At 40.3% G+C, this 17921-nt stretch overlaps 1 protein-coding gene across 1 annotated transcript in view; it reads right to left on the bottom strand.

Annotated features, from left to right (window-relative positions):
* The window catches only part of LOC141975625 (potassium voltage-gated channel subfamily KQT member 1-like), a 737650-nt gene that overhangs the window by 627355 nt on the left and 92374 nt on the right, over window positions 1-17921 (bottom strand). Inside the window, exons 6-9 of the mRNA XM_074936161.1 lie at window positions 14784-14924; window positions 7841-7951; window positions 2444-2539; window positions 1453-1581 (exon numbers count right to left, since the gene is read on the bottom strand). Of these exons, the coding sequence (XP_074792262.1) occupies window positions 1453-1581; window positions 2444-2539; window positions 7841-7951; window positions 14784-14924 (477 nt within the window). The remainder of the gene's footprint in view (window positions 1-1452; window positions 1582-2443; window positions 2540-7840; window positions 7952-14783; window positions 14925-17921) is intronic.

Raw genomic sequence — 17921 nt, 5'->3', positions numbered from 1 at the left:
AGTACTTTGCTTCCCGAAAGCCAAAGGACCCCTGAAGGGAGAAGATGGACATCATGGGCTGGAAACCTGGGAGTCCTGGTGATATCAAGTGCCTATATTGGCTAGGCACCCCTAACAGTCTCTTCTATTTTCCAGCAGTTTCGGTTGCTAGGGCTCTGGGAAAAGACTATAGTTGTTTGTCCTCCTGTCCACCTTTGTTTGCAGTGTCAGCTCCTGATGTGACCAATAACTAAGCTGGTGGCTGGGCAAAGATCTGGTGATAAACAACACACACACTTTAGCCTGGCTGACAACCTAAATCAGCCAGTTGACCACTTCCTGAAACAGTGTACCTAATTAGAAAGGAAGTGTACATGCTTGTGTATGTGCTTTAAAGATTTTCATGAAGTGACAGTGTGTGTCTGAGAAGAGCTAGCTCTTCTCATCAGGGTCAAATTCACCCCCTGCCAAGGGCCTGCACAAAGCCAATACACCACTTTAACCCTCAGAATAAGGGCCAGGGTAGGTTTAAGTGGTACAGAGATATCTTTGCTGGTCCTCTTCACAAGTGCGAGTTTCACCAATTAATGAACAAGGGCAGAATTTGCAATTATGGGATTAAGTTATTGCAGGGGAAATCCAGGTATAATAGTGCACTAGGAAAAATGAGAAAAATAGAGGCAGTGTGATCCAGAGGGAAAGGCACTGGCCTGGGAGTCAAAGGACCTGAGTTATTTTTCTTAGCCTTGTCACTAGCTTGTTGTAGGAGATTACACAGGCACAGAGCAATGCCATGCCTTGTGCTACCCCTCCCCACCTCTGTCTGGATTGTCTGTTCAGATTGTATGCTCGTCAGGGCAGGACCTGTCTCTTACTATGCATTTGCACAGCACCTCTCTCTGCTACTGTAATGAAAATAATAATGCACATTTGGAAACAGAGACATGCACGGAAATTCAGCCTTATTTCAGCCAAACTAGGATATTTGCCTAATTTGCTTTTCAAAGGTCTTCTATAGAGATATGCACTTTAAACCAATTAAATTAGATATTACAAGCAAATTAAGAGCACAGGCCCTACTGCTCCACTGCTTTTCCCTTTTCCAGTCATATATAACTGTTCAGTTGAGTATAAAATGGATATAAAATGCTACCAGCTGATATAAGATAGCAATGAATGCTTAGTTGAACAGTTATAAATGTCTACATAAGGTAATGGAGAATCAGGCCCATAGAAATCAATGGATACATTCAAAACAGAGACATATCCGTCCATCAAGTTTGCTTTAAAAGGACAATTAAGTTGATCTTGACACAATGTAGGAAATAGATTCCATATCCCTTTACAGGTCTCTTCCAACCCAAGTGTTTCTACACATTCACTGCAACCTCTATACCTCTTACTTATATTCTGGTTGTTAACCCAACTAAATTAAAACCAAGAAGAAAATAAGTACAGCAAGTTCCTTTTAACCTGTTTTCTCAGACTAGGGCTAGATGGCGCTGGTGTTTTTTTTGTGTTTTGAGCAGGCAAAGTAACATAGATCTTCCATGTTGCTGTAGAACTGTATGATTTCTCTGCTGCATAGCACCGCCATAGAGTCTGTAAAGTAAAAACCAAACAATTATTTCTGTGAACAAATGGGCACTGTGTTCTGAAGGAAAGGTAACTACAACCCTGCCAAAAATAAACCTAGAGTGTGTTCTTTTATTTATACAAATGTGCTGCAAAGGGTTTTCACTGAACCACTATGTGCTGTACAGTATAGCTACATGTCAAATAAAATGCAGTCGCTCCCATGAGTAACCGTGCTAAGAGGTAACCATCACCAAAAGTCATATGTTCACTTCAGCATGTGGTGTTTTTAAACATGCTGCTCTTAGTAGTATCAGTGGGAGTTGTGGCCTAATCCACTACACATGCAGATGAAAATCTGCCCCATCAGAAGAAATACTCTTCGAACATTAAGAAATGCTCCAGCTTTACTTTTTTATGCATTGTGCCACATTTTAGTTCTCAGTTGACAGTCTCTTTTGGTCTCTTTACACTATATTAAATGTAATATTGGAGCATTTTCCAAAGATGGGTGTATGTATCCATCCATACATACCCAATTATTTAAGATATACGCAGTACTTATGGGAATACTACAAGGTAGATAATAATTACATGAAAATTACAAATAAATGACAAAGTTGCTTCTTTAGTTCAACAAGAGTCTGCACCTGACCAGTGTCTTTCACTTGAGAATCTCAAAGCCCTTTAAAACATTAAACTTCACAACGAGCCTGTCGGATAGGTAATTATCCTCATGTCACAGATCAGTAAACTGAGGCGAAATGATTTTGGGTTTAAAAGCCAATCAGCAGCAGAGATGGAGTAGAACCTAGAAGTCTAACTCCTAGTCCTGTGACCACTAAACTATACTCCTCCATCTACTCTGTTTTAGGATTCAAGCGTTTACCTGAATTAGAGAAGCTGCCGCTGGGATTTGCCTGTTGAAATGCTTCTGACGTTGCTTCTGTTGTACCTTCAAGGCAAAACCAGAACCCAGAATCCCCTAAAAGTAAACCAAATACTGGTAAGTCTCTGGTAAAACTTTTTAAAACAAAAATTTAAAGCATGAAATAAAAACCATTTTCTTCTTGGTAACTCCTCCTTTAATATTAATGAGAGAATTTCACCTAAGCTCAGTTATAGTCATGGAGTATCTTAACTCTTAACATTTCCGTAATGACAAAATTTATGTATCCAGTGATGAAATACAGTGTATTGGACGTATTCTGGGCACCACATGACTTCACTAACTCTTTTACACAAATCAGGAAATATTCTGTCCCTAAAAAGACTTATAACAACCATACATTCACAGCTAGAATTTATGGGGAACATTATTCAATATACAGTAGCTGTAGCCACTTTCACTACATTCTAAAAGCAACTGGCACATGATAGTGAGAGAAACAACTGAACTCCAGATGTATTTTACACTTACTATTTCCTTCCCCCACAAACAAACAAACAACTCTTTTCACCTGTGGAAGAACTCAAGGAAACATACATGTTGCACTCTATAAAAGAGAATTTCTTTTAAAATTAAGGCAATAAATTATTACAGAGCTATAGCTGTATCCAGTTTCAATTTCTCAGAGGTTACATTAGTTTTTAGTAATGTGGGCCCATACCCTCTGAGTTCTGCTCTGAACAAACCTGCAATTAAAATCAGTCAGAATAGTCAAGTATCACCTGGTTTTGACAAAACTGTAGCCCAGTTTTGTTCAAAATATTAACAAACCTTTAGTAAATACAATGGCTGAGTTGAGTTTCCATCTAGACAAGTTTCAGAGTAACAGCCGTGTTAGTCTGTATTCGCAAAAAGAAAAGGAGTACTTGGGGCACCTTAGAGACTAACCAATTTATTTGAGCATAACCTTTCGTGAGCTACAGCTCACTTCATTGGATGCATACTGTGGAACACCATGTGTCTTCAGGCTTCAGACTGAAAGCTACACACCGTTCTTGTTGCCTGACATTCCTTCTACCTGTTGCTATATTATGTGTAATGCTAAGTCATTCTAAGGATTTTATTTTCAAAACTTCAGCAAAAGTCTTATAGCTTAGTTAGTTTGTCCTTACATTCCCTCATATTCAATTTGGGGGGCCAAAAAAAAGCCCAGCAATGGTGCTTTGCAGCAGACCTGATTGAGATTCCCAGGTTGCCTCCTCACAATCAGTTTTTTAAATCACAAAAGACATGAAGATAAGGAGATCTGGGCTCTATTCCCAGTTTTGCCACTGGCCTTCCAGTTGACCTTGGGCAAGTCAGTTCACCTACCTGTACATTAGTGTTCCCAATGGTAACATGAGGATAATAAATCTTATCTCCTTTATAAAGGGCTTTGAGATCTATGGATGAAAAGGGCTACAGAAAAGCAAGGTGTTATATATTTAATTCCCAATATCTAAGGTATGTAAATGGCCACCATCACCATATTATCTGAGCTAGAGTTGAGAGTTTTGGTTGGATATATTCCTGGCGGTTCCAGCACAAGACATAATCTTTAATTGAAAGATTAATCTTTAATTCCTGGAGACTTCAGGACAATCCTGGAGAGTTGGCAACCTTAATCTGAGTGCCTGACAATTTTTAATGTATTTATCCTCATGACACTCCCATGAGGTAGAGAGTATTACCCCATTTTACAGAAGGGGAACTGAGGCACAAAAAAGTGACTTGCCCAAGGTCACACAGGAAGTCTATGGCAGAGCAGGGAACTGAACCTAGGTTTCCCAAGTCCCAGGCTACACCCCCCCCCTCCCCCCAACAACTCGATTCGCAAGAAAGGGGAAAAAATTCATAGGCAGGAGTTGTAGACCAAGCTGGATGAGCAAGCATCTCAGAGAGGTGATTAAGAAAAAGCAGAAAGCATACAGGGAGTGGAAGAAGGGAGGGATCAGCAAGGTAAGTTACCTTATTGAGGTCAGAACATGTAGGGATAAAGTGAGACAGGCTAAAAGTCAAGGAGAGTTGGACCTTGCAAAGGGAATTAAAACCATTAATAAAAGGTTCTATAGTCATATAAATAAGAAGAAAACAAAGAAAGAAGAAGTGGGACCACTGAACACTGAGGATGGAGTGGAGGTCAACGATAATCTGGGCATGGCCCAATATCTAAACAAATATTTTGCCTCAGTCTTTAATAAGACTAAAGAGGATCTTAGGGATAATGGTAGCATGACAAATGAGAATGAGGATATGGAGGTAGACATTACCATATTTGAGGTAGAAGCGAAATTCAAACAGCTTAATGGGACTAAATCGGGGGGCCCAGATAATCTTCATCCAAGAATATTAAAGAAATTGGCACATGAAATAGCAAGCCCGTTAGCAAGAATTTTTAATGAATCTGTAAACTCAGGGGTTGTACCGTATGATTGGAGAATTGCTAACATAGTTCCTATTTTTAAGAAAGGGAAAAAAAGTGATCCGGGTAATTATAGGCCTGGTAGTTTGACATCTGTAGTATGCAAGGTCTTGGAAAAAATTTTGAAGGAGAAGGTAGTTAAGGACATTGAGGTCAATGGTAAATGGGACAAAATACAACATGGTTTTACAAAAGGTAGATCGTGCCAAACCAACCTGATCTCCTTCTTTGAGAAGGTAACAGATTTTTTAGACAAAGGAAACGCAGTGGATCTAAATTTATCTAGATTTTAGTAAGGCGTTTGATACCGTGCCACATGGGGAATTATTAGTTAAATTGGATAAGATGGGGATCAATAGGAAAATTGAAAGGTGGATAAGGAATTGGTTAAAGGGGAGACTACAACGGGTCCTACTGAAAAGTGAACTGTCAGGCTGGAGGGAGGTTACCAGTGGAGTTCCTCCAGGATCAGTTTGGGGACCAATGTTTTTATTACTGACCTTGGCACAAAAAGAGGGAGTGTGCTAATAAAGTTTGTGGATGATACAAAGCTGGGAGGTATTGCCAATTTAGAGAAGGACAGGGATATCCTACAGGAGGATCTGGATGACCTTGTAAACTGGAGTAATAGGATGAAATTTAATAGTGAGAAGTGTAAGGTCATGCATTTAGAGATGAATAACAAGAATTTTAGTTATGAGCTAGGGACGCATCAATTAGAAGTAACGGAGGAGGAAAAGGACCTTGGAGAATTGGTTGATCACAGGATGACTATGAGCTGCCAATGTGATATGGCCGTGAAAAAAGCTAATGCGGTCTTGGGACGCATCAGGAGAGGTATTTCCAATAGGGATAAGGAGGTTCTACAAGGCACTGGTTATACAAGGCACTGGTGAGACCTCACTTGGAATACTGTGTGCAGTTCTGGTCTCCCATGTTTAAGAAGGATGAATTCAAACTGGAACAGGTACAGAGAAGGGCTACTAGGATGATCCAAGGAATGGAAAACTTGTCTTATGAAAGGAGACTCAAGGAGCTTGGCTTGTTTAGCCTAACCAAAAGAAGGTTGAGGGGAGAAATGATTGCTCTCTATAAATATATCAGAGGGATAAATACCAGAGAGGGAGAGGAATTATTTAAGCTCAGTACCAATGTGGACACAAGAACAAAATGGATATAAACTGGCCACCAGGAAATTTAGACTAGAAATTAGATGAAGGTTTCTAACCATCAGAGGAGTGAATCATAGAATCATAGAATATCAGGGTTGGAAGGGACCCCAGAAGGTCATCTAGTCCAACCCCCTGCTCGAAGCAGGACCAATTCCCAGTTAAATCATCCCAGCCAGGGCTTTGTCAAGCCTGACCTTAAAAACCTCTAAGGAAGGAGATTCTACCACCTCCCTAGGTAACGCATTCCAGTGTTTCACCACCCTCTTAGTGAAAAAGTTTTTCCTAATATCCAATCTAAACCTCCCCCATTGCAACTTGAGACCATTACTCCTCGTTCTGTCATCTGCTACCATTGAGAACAGTCTAGAGCCATCCTCTTTGGAACCCCCTTTCAGGTAGTTGAAAGCAGCTATCAAATCCCCCCTCATTCTTCTCTTCTGCAGAGTAAACAATCCCAGCTCCCTCAGCCTCTCCTCATAAGTCATGTGCTCTAGACCCCTAATCATTTTTGTTGCCCTTCGCTGGACTCTCTCCAATTTATCCACATCCTTCTTGTAGTGTGGGGCCCAAAACTGGACACAGTACTCCAGATGAGGCCTCACCAGTGTCGAATAGAGGGGAACGATCACGTCCCTCGATCTGCTCGCTATGCCCCTACTTATACATCCCAAAATGCCATTGGCCTTCTTGGCAACAAGGGCACACTGCTGACTCATATCCAGCTTCTCGTCCACTGTCACCCCTAGGTCTTTTTCCGCAGAACTGCTGCCTAGCCATTCGGTCCCTAGTCTGTAGTGGTGCATTGGATTCTTCTGTCCTAAGTGTAGGACCCTGCACTTATCCTTATTGAACCTCATCAGATTTCTTTTGGCCCAATCCTCCAATTTGTCTAGGTCCTTCTGTATCCTATCCCTCCCCTCCAGCGTATCTACCACTCCTCCCAGTTTAGTATCATCCGCAAATTTGCTGAGAGTGCAATCCACACCATCCTCCAGATCATTTATGAAGATATTGAACAAAACCGGCCCCAGGACTGACCCCTGGGGCACTCCACTTGACACTTGAAGTTGTGGAATAGCCTTCCAAGGGAAGCAGTGGCGGCAAAAGATCTATCTGGCTTTAAGATTAAACTCGATAAGTTTATGGAGGAGATGGTATGATGGGATAACATGGTTTTGGTAATTAAATATTCATGGTAAAACAGGCCCAATGGTCTGTGATGGGATATTAGATGGGGTGGGATCCGAGTTACCCAGAAAAGAATTTTCTGTAGTATCTGGCTGATTAATCTTGCCCATATGCTCCGGGTTTAGCTGATCGCCATATTTGGGGTCGGGAAGGAATTTTCCTTCAGGGCAGATTGGAAGAGGCCCTGGAGGTTTTTCGCTTTCTTCTGTAGCATGGGGCACAGGTCACTTGCTGGAGGTTTCTCTGCTCCCTGAAGTCTTTAAACTACAAATTTGAGGACTTCAATAGCACGGATATAGGTGTGAGGTTTTTTGCAGGAGTGGTGGGTGAAATTCTGTGGCCTGCGTTGTGCAGGAGGTCAGACTAGATGATCATAATGGTCCCTTCTGACCTAAATATCTATGAAACATTCTTCCTTTCGTGAGGAATATTACAAGTTAAAAGGTGTAATAAACTACGTGGTATATTCTGAGAATTTTTTTAAAAACACCACATTTTCTTAACAATGGCATCAATTAACAAGTATTAGTATTATTTACACATAGGATTAAATAACTGCTTTGAATTCTCACTCACCGCTGGAAGAGCAAAAAAAGATATAGCAAATACTGAGAAACAGGAAGCTATTGTCTTCCCAATCCACGTCTGTGGTACTTTGTCTCCATAACCAATTGTTGTGACCGTTACCTGCACCATAAACAAAGAAAATATTCACTGCAAAGTGGTAAAGTTATTCCAGAAAGCAATGTGAAAGCATCACAACACATGACAATCCATTTGGCATAAACACGATAGGCCCGTGCCTAAAGCCCCAGCTCCTGAAATCATTTGCTTATGATAGAATCTTGATCTCAATAGTCTGGAGAGAGGTGAGTAACCCCATTCATCTCTTTGGGGCACTGCACTGGGGGGCTCCATCAACACCCCCCAGCAGAGGACTCGTAGCAGGAAGAGAGGAGTACAATGGTTCCAGTGCACCCATCTGAATAGATACACCAGCAGACAGATTGTAAGTACAAGGGGACCCCATCCTGTTGCATCTGCCTGACTGGGAGAAGAGGCCCTGGCCACCACTACTCAAAGTGGGATGCTGGGCCACAAAGGGCAGGGCACTCATGTCGAGGCATGTTTAACACACCATATGTCAAGGATGGGTTTTGGACAGGTGGCCTAGTGTCTAAAGCCAGTCAGACACTAGGAAGTGGAGTTGTGGGTTGATCCAGGGTTGGGAACCAGGGGCCAGAGTCAGGACTCAGTGCTTGGACGTAAAAGCCAGGGATCGGGAACTGGAATTCAGAAGCAGGAAACAAAGCCAAGTCGAGAACTGGGTATCAGAGTCAGGAGGTAAAGCTAAGGTCAGGAATAGCGCGAAAAAGCACAATCTGTAACAGCAGCTAGCTAGGATTCTGCCTGGTTGTCGACACAAACTTCCTCCCCAGGCTAAAATAGTATGTCTGGACCCATCAGGCATGTCTTGTCAATTTGGCCCTCCCTGGGCAGTACACCCATGTTTGGGCCCCTGAGACTCATGTTCTGGTAAGTGTTTCCACTGTCAGAGGTGTTAGGTGGTGGTGTGGAGATAGTCACTTCCCAGGGAATCTGCAGACCCAGGTTCTATACGTGCTGAATCTTTCATCATATTGCCGTAATTGGCCCTGCCCACTGCCCTGTTTCAACATTGCAAAGATGGTTTGCTTCTTCTCAAAATTAAAAACTCTAGCTATTGACAGAGTATTTTTCATTCTGTCCAATACAAATAATTTTAACAGCTACGTCTATAAAGACTTATTAAGTTTCAGGACATAGCCATTCCCCACTCCTTATATTTTGCCATCAATAATACCAGAAATGTGACCAAAACAGGTTGATGAATTCACTTTCACCTAACCATTCAGAATGAGAACAAAGGAGGCTATGGGAATTAGGCTTGACCAAAGGATGCCAATTCTATTTTGTGACAACTTTCAAGATTTCAGAATTTGTTTGTTTCTCCTTGGACAAAATCTTTCAAAAAAAATTTCTGAAAAGGAGAGAGTGAGGCTGTTTAGCCTCATGGTTAGCATGTTGGCCTAGTAAATGGAAGAACGAGGCTCCACTCCCTCCTCTGCTCCAAATCAGAGCAGAATTTTTCATCCCACATCACACCAAAACAGGCAGAGCAGGGGCTTGAACCCGACTCTCCCACTGAGCTATAGAGTCAGTCTTTGCTCTCTGTGCTCACCCCGACCCAAAAATCTTCCTACCCAAAGTTTCATGGGAACAAACATCTCCGCAAAACCTTTTGGCTTCAACAAAATAGCATATTTCACTAAAATTTCATTTTGGCAAATGTTTTTTGAACGGCTCTAGTGAGAATACTGCCATTTAGGGCACAGTCGCTGCTATTTCCAGTTGTTGCACCCAGTTAGATACTATAAAGAATAATAATAAATAATAATGCCTATTTCTTATAAAGTGCTGTTCATCAGAATCTCAAAGCACTTCAGTGTCATTAATCTATAGTTTTTAAAGGTTTTCCTGAAGAGCCTATAAACAGTTGGAGAGAATATGCTTCCTTTAGAGCAATCTCTCAGGGAAGCACTGTAAAAAGCTAGGAAGGAGGATTTAAAAAACAACACAGGGCTGAAAATACTATTGAACAAAGACTTTCAAGCCCTGAAAACTAGACTCACATTTACTTTATAGACTCTTGGCACCTCATTCTGAACAAAATGCCAGTTGTTTAGCAAACTCAATATTTTAGTATCTTTATTTCCCTGCAACTTTAAATTGTATGCTCACCTCAGCAAGGACCACATCTTCCCATGAGTCTGTACAGCCCCTAGCATAACAGGGCCCTAATAATGATTAGGGCTATTGCTTACTACCCCAAAACAAAGAAATAATAATGATAATCACCAACACCACATGTTAAGTTTCAAAACAATCAGGGGAGTGGAGGAAATCAAAGCAATGATTCCTTAATGACCATTCAGCTGCTCAGTGCACCCAGATAATCCTTTAATGTCTTGCTTTTTCTTCTCCCCTTCATTTTCCTATGAAAGGCTCCTTGTTCTTCTGAGTTCTCAAGCACTCAGGAATTAAAAACCAACTGCAGTAATGCTGAACTACTCTAACATTACTGTGGGAGACAGCATAAAAAGCCATAACCACAGAAAAAAGAGAGAGAGAGAGATGCTTTTCCATCCCTGCAGCAGACATTTGGCGGACAGATTCCTGCAGGTGTCTGGACACGTCTCAGGAAGTTTCTCCATTGCCACTTTAAGAGGATTCTTTCTTGCTAATCTAATTAATACTTGTAAGTATGCAGAATGGATTATAGATAATGTAAATTCTCCAGCTTTCTTAATCCTGTCCAGAATTTTGAACGTATTTCTAGTAGATACTAGTGAACCGCTCAGCATATATTTAATAATTAGCTATTGGAAAAATAAGCCTGTTGCCTAAACCAGATTCATTACATCACATGTCCACTCATATCTTCTGCATATGCTCTAGCTAACCTGGCCTCTGATCCTACAAACACATGCACATGCATAGCTTCAAGGAGGAGGAGTAGTTTCACTGACAGCAACAGGAGTATTCGCATGCTTAAAGCTTTTTCAAGATCAGGGCTTTAGGACCAAACTTTAAAAATAAAGGGACGTTGCTCTGGCTGGGACATGGGTACTTGATATTGGAGATTTGGTGAAATAGCTCAGAAATTGGTATTATAGGCAGGGTAACCTGATGTAGGCAATCAGCTATTTGACTCAAATTCTACAAGACATAAATTAGCCCTGTTCTCATCAAAAGACACTAAGGTAGGGTCTCAAGAGATGGGAATGGAAATGAGATGTCAACAACTCCTGCCCCGAAAGAGGACTCAAAAATAACTTAAAAACAGGCAGGATTAATAATTTTTCCAGACTGATAATCCCTTAGGAAATGTCTTTCCATATATTTTAACAAGGTAATAGTGCTGAAAATGGTTCACATAAGACGCTACAAGCCTTTGATGGAACTCTACAATTAAATCTGCCATGCCTGTCAAAAGTAGATGAAACAGCTTTGCATTCACAGCTAGAGTGAGTGAACCTGGTTAAAATTTGGTTCCAAATTCCTTTTATTTTTGTTTTATTTTCCTTTTTCCTCATGTTTAAACCCTTTAGGACCTTTGTATCAAATTCAGCAAGCTTGCACTTTCTACGGTAGTCAAAATATCACACATAATAGACTCTGTGGTTTTAGCAGATACACAAAAAACTGTCAAAAGCTGCTACCAAGAATTTTTTTTTTAAACTGGATTAGTTTTGAAAAGCAAAAGTGAAATCAAATTTCACTCCCTAATAACTCCACATCTGTGTTTTTGTGTTATAGGAGGTTTTAAAAGAAAAAAGAAACTAAGTGATTCACTTTGCCCTGTGTCACTGGTCCCAGCTGTGAACTGCACCTGCACCGTGACTCACTAACACTGCCGAGGCCTACACGTCTGGAAAGCTTAAACAATTTGAACAGTATTCTTCCTTCATGTGCCTCACACAGATAAAGACAAAGCTGATTTTATCTACCCATTACACAACTTAAGTAGAATTTCACAGAAAAATCCCTGAGCACTTGGTGCAATACATAAACACTTTAAAAAAATAGGTTGAATTCTAAACGTACCTATCTTAAACAATGGAAAGCATTTAAAACAAACACCAAAATAGCCTACATTTTAAACTTACTCATTTCTCTTGAAAATTCTCCCAGTTTTCTTTTAACTTATAATCAAGAATATTTGCAAAATATGCTCATATGAAGAGAGCTTAACTATTTTAAGCCCGGATTCTGCAGCCTTTACTCTGTCAGGGCTGCAGCATCTAGCCCTCAGACTCCAAAATAGTTTCTCTTGTTAGAAAATTGGATTTAATTCTTTAAGCATGTTCCTGCCAGCAGCTAAAAGAGAGAGGGATGTTTGTGCGTTTACTACGCACGGAAAGTATTTATATACCACAGTGACGGGAAACCTTATTAAACCATAGCTAAATACTACAAAATTCACAAGAACACAGATCAGCATCCTTTAACAATTACGTTGAACAATCATCCCAATTTATATATGACAGACAGAGCCACTAGCCTCTTTTGGTCTTGACTACACTGGGGGAATTTACAAGCTTCCCACGAGATCAGTTGAACTGATGCAAGCTCTGGTGGGAGCCCTAATGTTGTTGAGACTCCCAGAGCTAGTCCCTCTTCTAATACCATTTTGATTAGATTTACTTATCATATTTAGCTGAAACAGTGGTAAAAACTAGCTGAGCAGCCATGTCCCGACTGTTTTGAAAACCAGTTCAACTGAACTGGTAGTAGAACAAGTAGGAATTGGTTGCTGTTAAAGTTTCCTCAGCATAGACATGACTTTTTGTGATGTCAGTCTAAAAAGGCACAGACTTGTTTGGCCTTTACTGTTTTGGTTTTTATTCTATATTTTTTCAGCAATCTGTTCTTGTGGAAAGTTTCTTAAGCTCCATTGACTAAAGGTTGTTTTATGCCCAGATGCACAAAGCTTGAAGTTCCTTATAAGCTTTTTATCATATATGTCTATAGAGGGGTTTAACAAACTTTTGATTTTGTGGGCCATTGGGTTTTCCCCCTGCCAGACTATTTAGTTCTGTCTGGTCATTTCAGGGTGGGGTTCGTTTGGTCAGGGTTTTTCATTTTTTTGGATGAATTTATTGGATGCTTTGTGTACCCTACAAATTTGTTGATACATGATAACCAAATCATTGGAATTAAAGATTTACAAAATTTTTGAACTGAGCCATTAAAAATGGGTAAACCAAATTTTTATAAAAAATAATTTTAGTAGAAGTTTATACATCACCCTTGTAACACAAATATTATAAATGTTTATGTATTGGGACTTTCAAGGCCCCTTTTTTTTCCATCCCACAAACTCTTACCAGTCTTTATTTAATGGATTATTTAGATTCAGGTAAAATATTACTTTGTTACTTAAGGAAGTTTTCCATTTTTTCTTTACAAAGACTTGAACTGCTTATCTCTTTGTTCTTGGATTAAACCAGATAAATTTTCCTCTCTCTCACACACACGTATGTCAAAGCCAGCAGAAGGTTGTCTAAGTGCAAAACCCACCCACATAAGCAAGATAGAACCTTCTATAGCATACCTTAGCACTCCCCCTTCACATTCAGTAGTCTTACAGACATGCTGTACACCTCTGCTATGAACTCCCGTGCACGTATGAAGAAACAATATGAAATACACAACATTCCCTTATTAGCACTACAACAAATACAGCAAATGTAACATCTGTTAGATATATGCACTGTAAGCTTGTCAATGGGAAGTATGAGCTAGGAATTAAGGTTTTGCTTTACAGCACAGTTTGGGAAGAGGGGAGAATAGGCAGTTAAGGGATGTGTAAAGGCTGAACGGGCAAGTTGTGAATATTTGGGAGCTAGTGGCTCTAAGTCTGCCCCCAATATCATCATAAATATCCTCAGAGTAGGTCATTCCCCACCCTGTCACCAGACCTGATTTGTCAGCCTCATCTGGTTTGCCACACTGACACTCCAAGATCATGAGCCACATGAGATTTACCAGGGGGGAAAGCTGCCTCAGGAGCACAGGTGGTGTATCAGACTCAGACTGCTGGTGAGCAGAGGAAAGACATTTCCCAGAGATGTGTCACGAATGTGATGAACATGGCTAGAGGAGCATAACCCTACCACCTCACCAATACATGTTCTTTCTCTTCACTCCCCCACATAACCACATACTCCCTTCTCCATCCAGCTGGACATTCACACCCCTATACAACTCCCATAACTGACCATTACCCCCAGCCCCAAACCTTCTTCTCTAGTTCACCATGACTCCTTACTGAGCCCTGCTGGTGAATCTGGGAAGCACTATCAGACATCCAAAACTGCTGATGGATCTGGAGGGCTCTGTCAACTACTTTCAATGGAACTATTTAATGTTATCACAACTTCCCGTATTCCGTGTTTTAGAATATGCAGTTTGTGTTGTAGTACACATACCTGACATCCACACGCATGCTTTGGGGGCTGTCACTACAGTGGCATAGCGAGAGGTATCTAAATAATGGAACACCTTGGCCTAAATTTCTAAGAGGGAACATTCTTACAGTAACGTTTCTTTTTAGAAAAATCACTGGAAATTAAATTGGGCTCAAAAGAGGATGTAAAATTTCAAGATTAATGTCTCACTCTTTAAAATAAGGATTTAATTCCTACTTTAAGTACAAAATGCAATGCAAACTTTACCACGGAGTCACTACTTTGCCTTTATAATATACTTCATTACTGACATATTTTAGTTCTATTGCATCTACTTTTTTAAAAAAAAGGTTAAATTTCCCTTCTAGATTACCATTTACAAATAGGTCTGATTTTGCAAATCAATAAATCCTTACTCAGGAAAAAAAATCCCTATTAATGTCAATGGTCTATCTTGCATGAGAGTGGACAAAGACTAGGCACACACTTTGCTACAGATGACTTACCACACCCCACCACAGGGCATCAGCATAGCTGGAGAAACCTGTTCTTCCATCTTCATCCACTGCATCCTTCTCAGCAAGATAGACAAAATAGGATGAGAAGATCAGTCCCAAGAATCCAATGTACAGAGTAGTTATGAGTTCCTATCACAAAAGAAAGGAAATAGGCTTAAGTTATGTACTTTCCAGTTTGAAACCAATAACTTTGTTTAGTTTCACATACTAGCATATTTTGCTGAAAGGCACTATCATGGCAATGCTGTGCAATGGCAAGGTTGGAAAGACACTATCAGCAAGTTTAGAAGGCAAAATGTACTTCCATAAAAAAAAAATATATATATAGAGGAATCCATGAATAGCTTTGTATTTGCTTCAAGACTAAGTCATTCAAGGCCAAATGGTCCCTGACAGTAGATTTGGACAGGTAAAAATAGACATAAGACTTTGCAATGTCATTGGCCAACTTTGGTGATAGGCCAAATATTAATGTCTTTTAAAACTGAAGGTAAATCCTACTAGTCACTCTTAGAGTATGTGATTTATTTACAGAAAATTAATCTCTTCTTCGCATCCCCCAGCATATTAACAGACATGGGGAGCACATTATTGCCTTCCACCTCAAACTTTTTTTTAGTTAACATTTTAAAAGGGATCTGAGACTTTATCCACATTTACTTTGTGTTGCCTGAGAGACTGGGGGTTAATTCCTGCTTTGTCTTTTGTAATACTTTTTATTTAAGCTTTGCCACCTGCAAGAAGACTGAATAGTAAAATTTACTACATACCTCATCTGTATCTTTCCCCAATTCTTTGTGTTCTTCTAGTCACCATTCTGAATTCCAGACAATTCTTCTTTATTTTGTGTCCCAAATATTGCAAAAGTGGTTTTTAAAAATAAAAACACCCGTCTAACAAAGAACCCCTTTATTTAAAATAGATGTTTCTCTCCCACCATTCTTCTGTCATGTCTTACACTAGCATCTGAAACTAAACGTCAGGGAGGAGAGTTCCTGGAAGATCTGGGTTTTATTACCTTAAACTAATTTCTTTCCATTCCCTTTGTTTTTTCATTACAGCATCTTTCTGGTGGAAATGGTGAAGCCTTGGAATGCTCCCTGAGACAACTGCTACTTGTAGCATCAGGAGTCAAGACTCTAAAAACCCTGCCCACTGAAATTTCACTGGGATAATCCAGATTCAGTGCACCTAATTAACCTTTGCACAAAACAAAGCATTCTCCCTTCTCAATAAATGTTCAGGTAATCCATTAGTCCCGATTGTTCCCTTTCTAGTCTCAGTTTTTAGTAGCTCCAGTTTCACCTGTAAGTCTTTTTCTCAGCTCTAGTTGCCTGATGCATTGGTTGAGCAAGGAAGTCAGAGCTGAATCTTCACTAGTTCATTGTGGTCAACCTCTCCTCCACCAACTCTGCTGCCTCTTTTTGTACAGCAGTTAATACACTTGGTATGTCTGATCTTACTGCTTTGCACTCTGTTAAGAGTTCCTTTTACATTTGCTGCTCACATTGTTTTCTCTTGGTTTTGGCAGCTTTCTGTGCTATCTTGTCCAAGTCCTTCCTCTTTCTGCAGCGATCATCCATTCATTACGCTGTTTAGTTTGTAGGCATGGGTTACTGTAGGTATAGACAAACTAGGCACCTTCCCAGGGCAGCAGATTTGGCCCAGCTGCCCCTCTATCATGATGGAGGGGTGTCCTGGCCAAATGAGAGTGGCTCTGACCCCATGCACCAGGTTGCAATTCCAGTCACTCAAATTTGACAGATGGACAGCTGGGTCAAATCTGCCATCCTAGGCTTATAAGGAGAGGGGTGGCACACTGAAGTTTTGCCTAGGGCAGCAGATAGTCTTGAGCAGCCTCTATTTATGGGTGTCCATTTAACACTTGGAAAGCCTGAATTCTGTAGGCTGTGAAGGGCAAGAAAGCCAATGGAGGTGGATGTTCTAGTCACCAACTGAGCATGAAGTTCCTATGCTTCCATCCCCCGGAGATGACATCACTTCCCACTGAATGAAGGTACCATATTAGTGCCACAAAAGCTGTCTGTGTCTTGCTTCAAACATCCAAGCTATTGGTAGATGTCACAAGTAATTGGAACACAGAATCTACTACTTTCTCACTGATTTTGCCTTGGAATGGAGGCCAGACAATAGCTGAAGAGATTTTCTATGTGAAGTATTGGCTTTAAAATGAGGCAGACCAATACGAGTTTTAGTGGAGTTGGGCAGGATCTCATGAGATTCCCACCACTGTGGCTGAAATGTCACCAGAACTACCAAGGATATTTCAGCATCAGCATCTCTAAATCGTAGCCCAATTCATCAAAGCCTGAACCCTTGTCAAAACTCAGTCTGGATGAAAACACCACTTCCTCAGATCATCTCTAATGGCCACTCTGAATACGTACATACATGTTTACAAACAAATATTGCAATAGCAAGTGTGTATATATAAATATTAAAAATGTTCCAGCAGCCTTATACTAAGGAGATATGTAGATAGGATATAAAAATTTCAACAAAAAGTGAATTAGAGCACATATAAAGAAATAGGAGTTGATAGCTTGCACTAATATAGGATCTAACATCTGAAGTTGCTTGAAAGTTTTGCAGAAATCGAGGCTCAGACTATTATCTCTATTTTATAGCTGAAGTAACAGACAGAAGTTAAATAACTTGCCCAAAACAAGGAAGTCAGTAGAAGGGCCAGATGCACAACTCAAGAGTCCAGGTCTTGCAGTCCTTGCACTTACCACACAGCCAAGCTTACTCTCATGCTTTTGAGAAGGACAGCTAACAGACCAAGATGATATTCATCAGGTGAACCACCAACAGAGTGACAAAAATATTTCTTTTCCCTTTCCTCCCCCACAGAAGTCTAACATGCTATACTTTGCAGTTATGACTGAAACAAGGTTAGTGTGGGGTGGTGTGCAAAGAAAGCCAGAATCACACTTACATATAGGGTAACATGACAGATCAGTATTGAGGGGCTTAAGTCAGTAAGTTCTTTTAAACCTGGACACATTTTTAATTATGACAAATCTCAAATAATAATACTACTCAGAACTCTTAGAAAAACCATCAATTGACCTTCTATTAGAAGCATTATGGCAGCTCACAAAG

The sequence above is a fragment of the Natator depressus genome, chromosome 1, assembly GCF_965152275.1.
Source record: "Natator depressus isolate rNatDep1 chromosome 1, rNatDep2.hap1, whole genome shotgun sequence".
NCBI classification, from domain to species: domain Eukaryota; kingdom Metazoa; phylum Chordata; order Testudines; family Cheloniidae; genus Natator; species Natator depressus.
The sequence above is the reverse complement of the archived record's forward strand: the minus strand, read 5'-3'. Positions and strand labels throughout refer to the sequence as shown.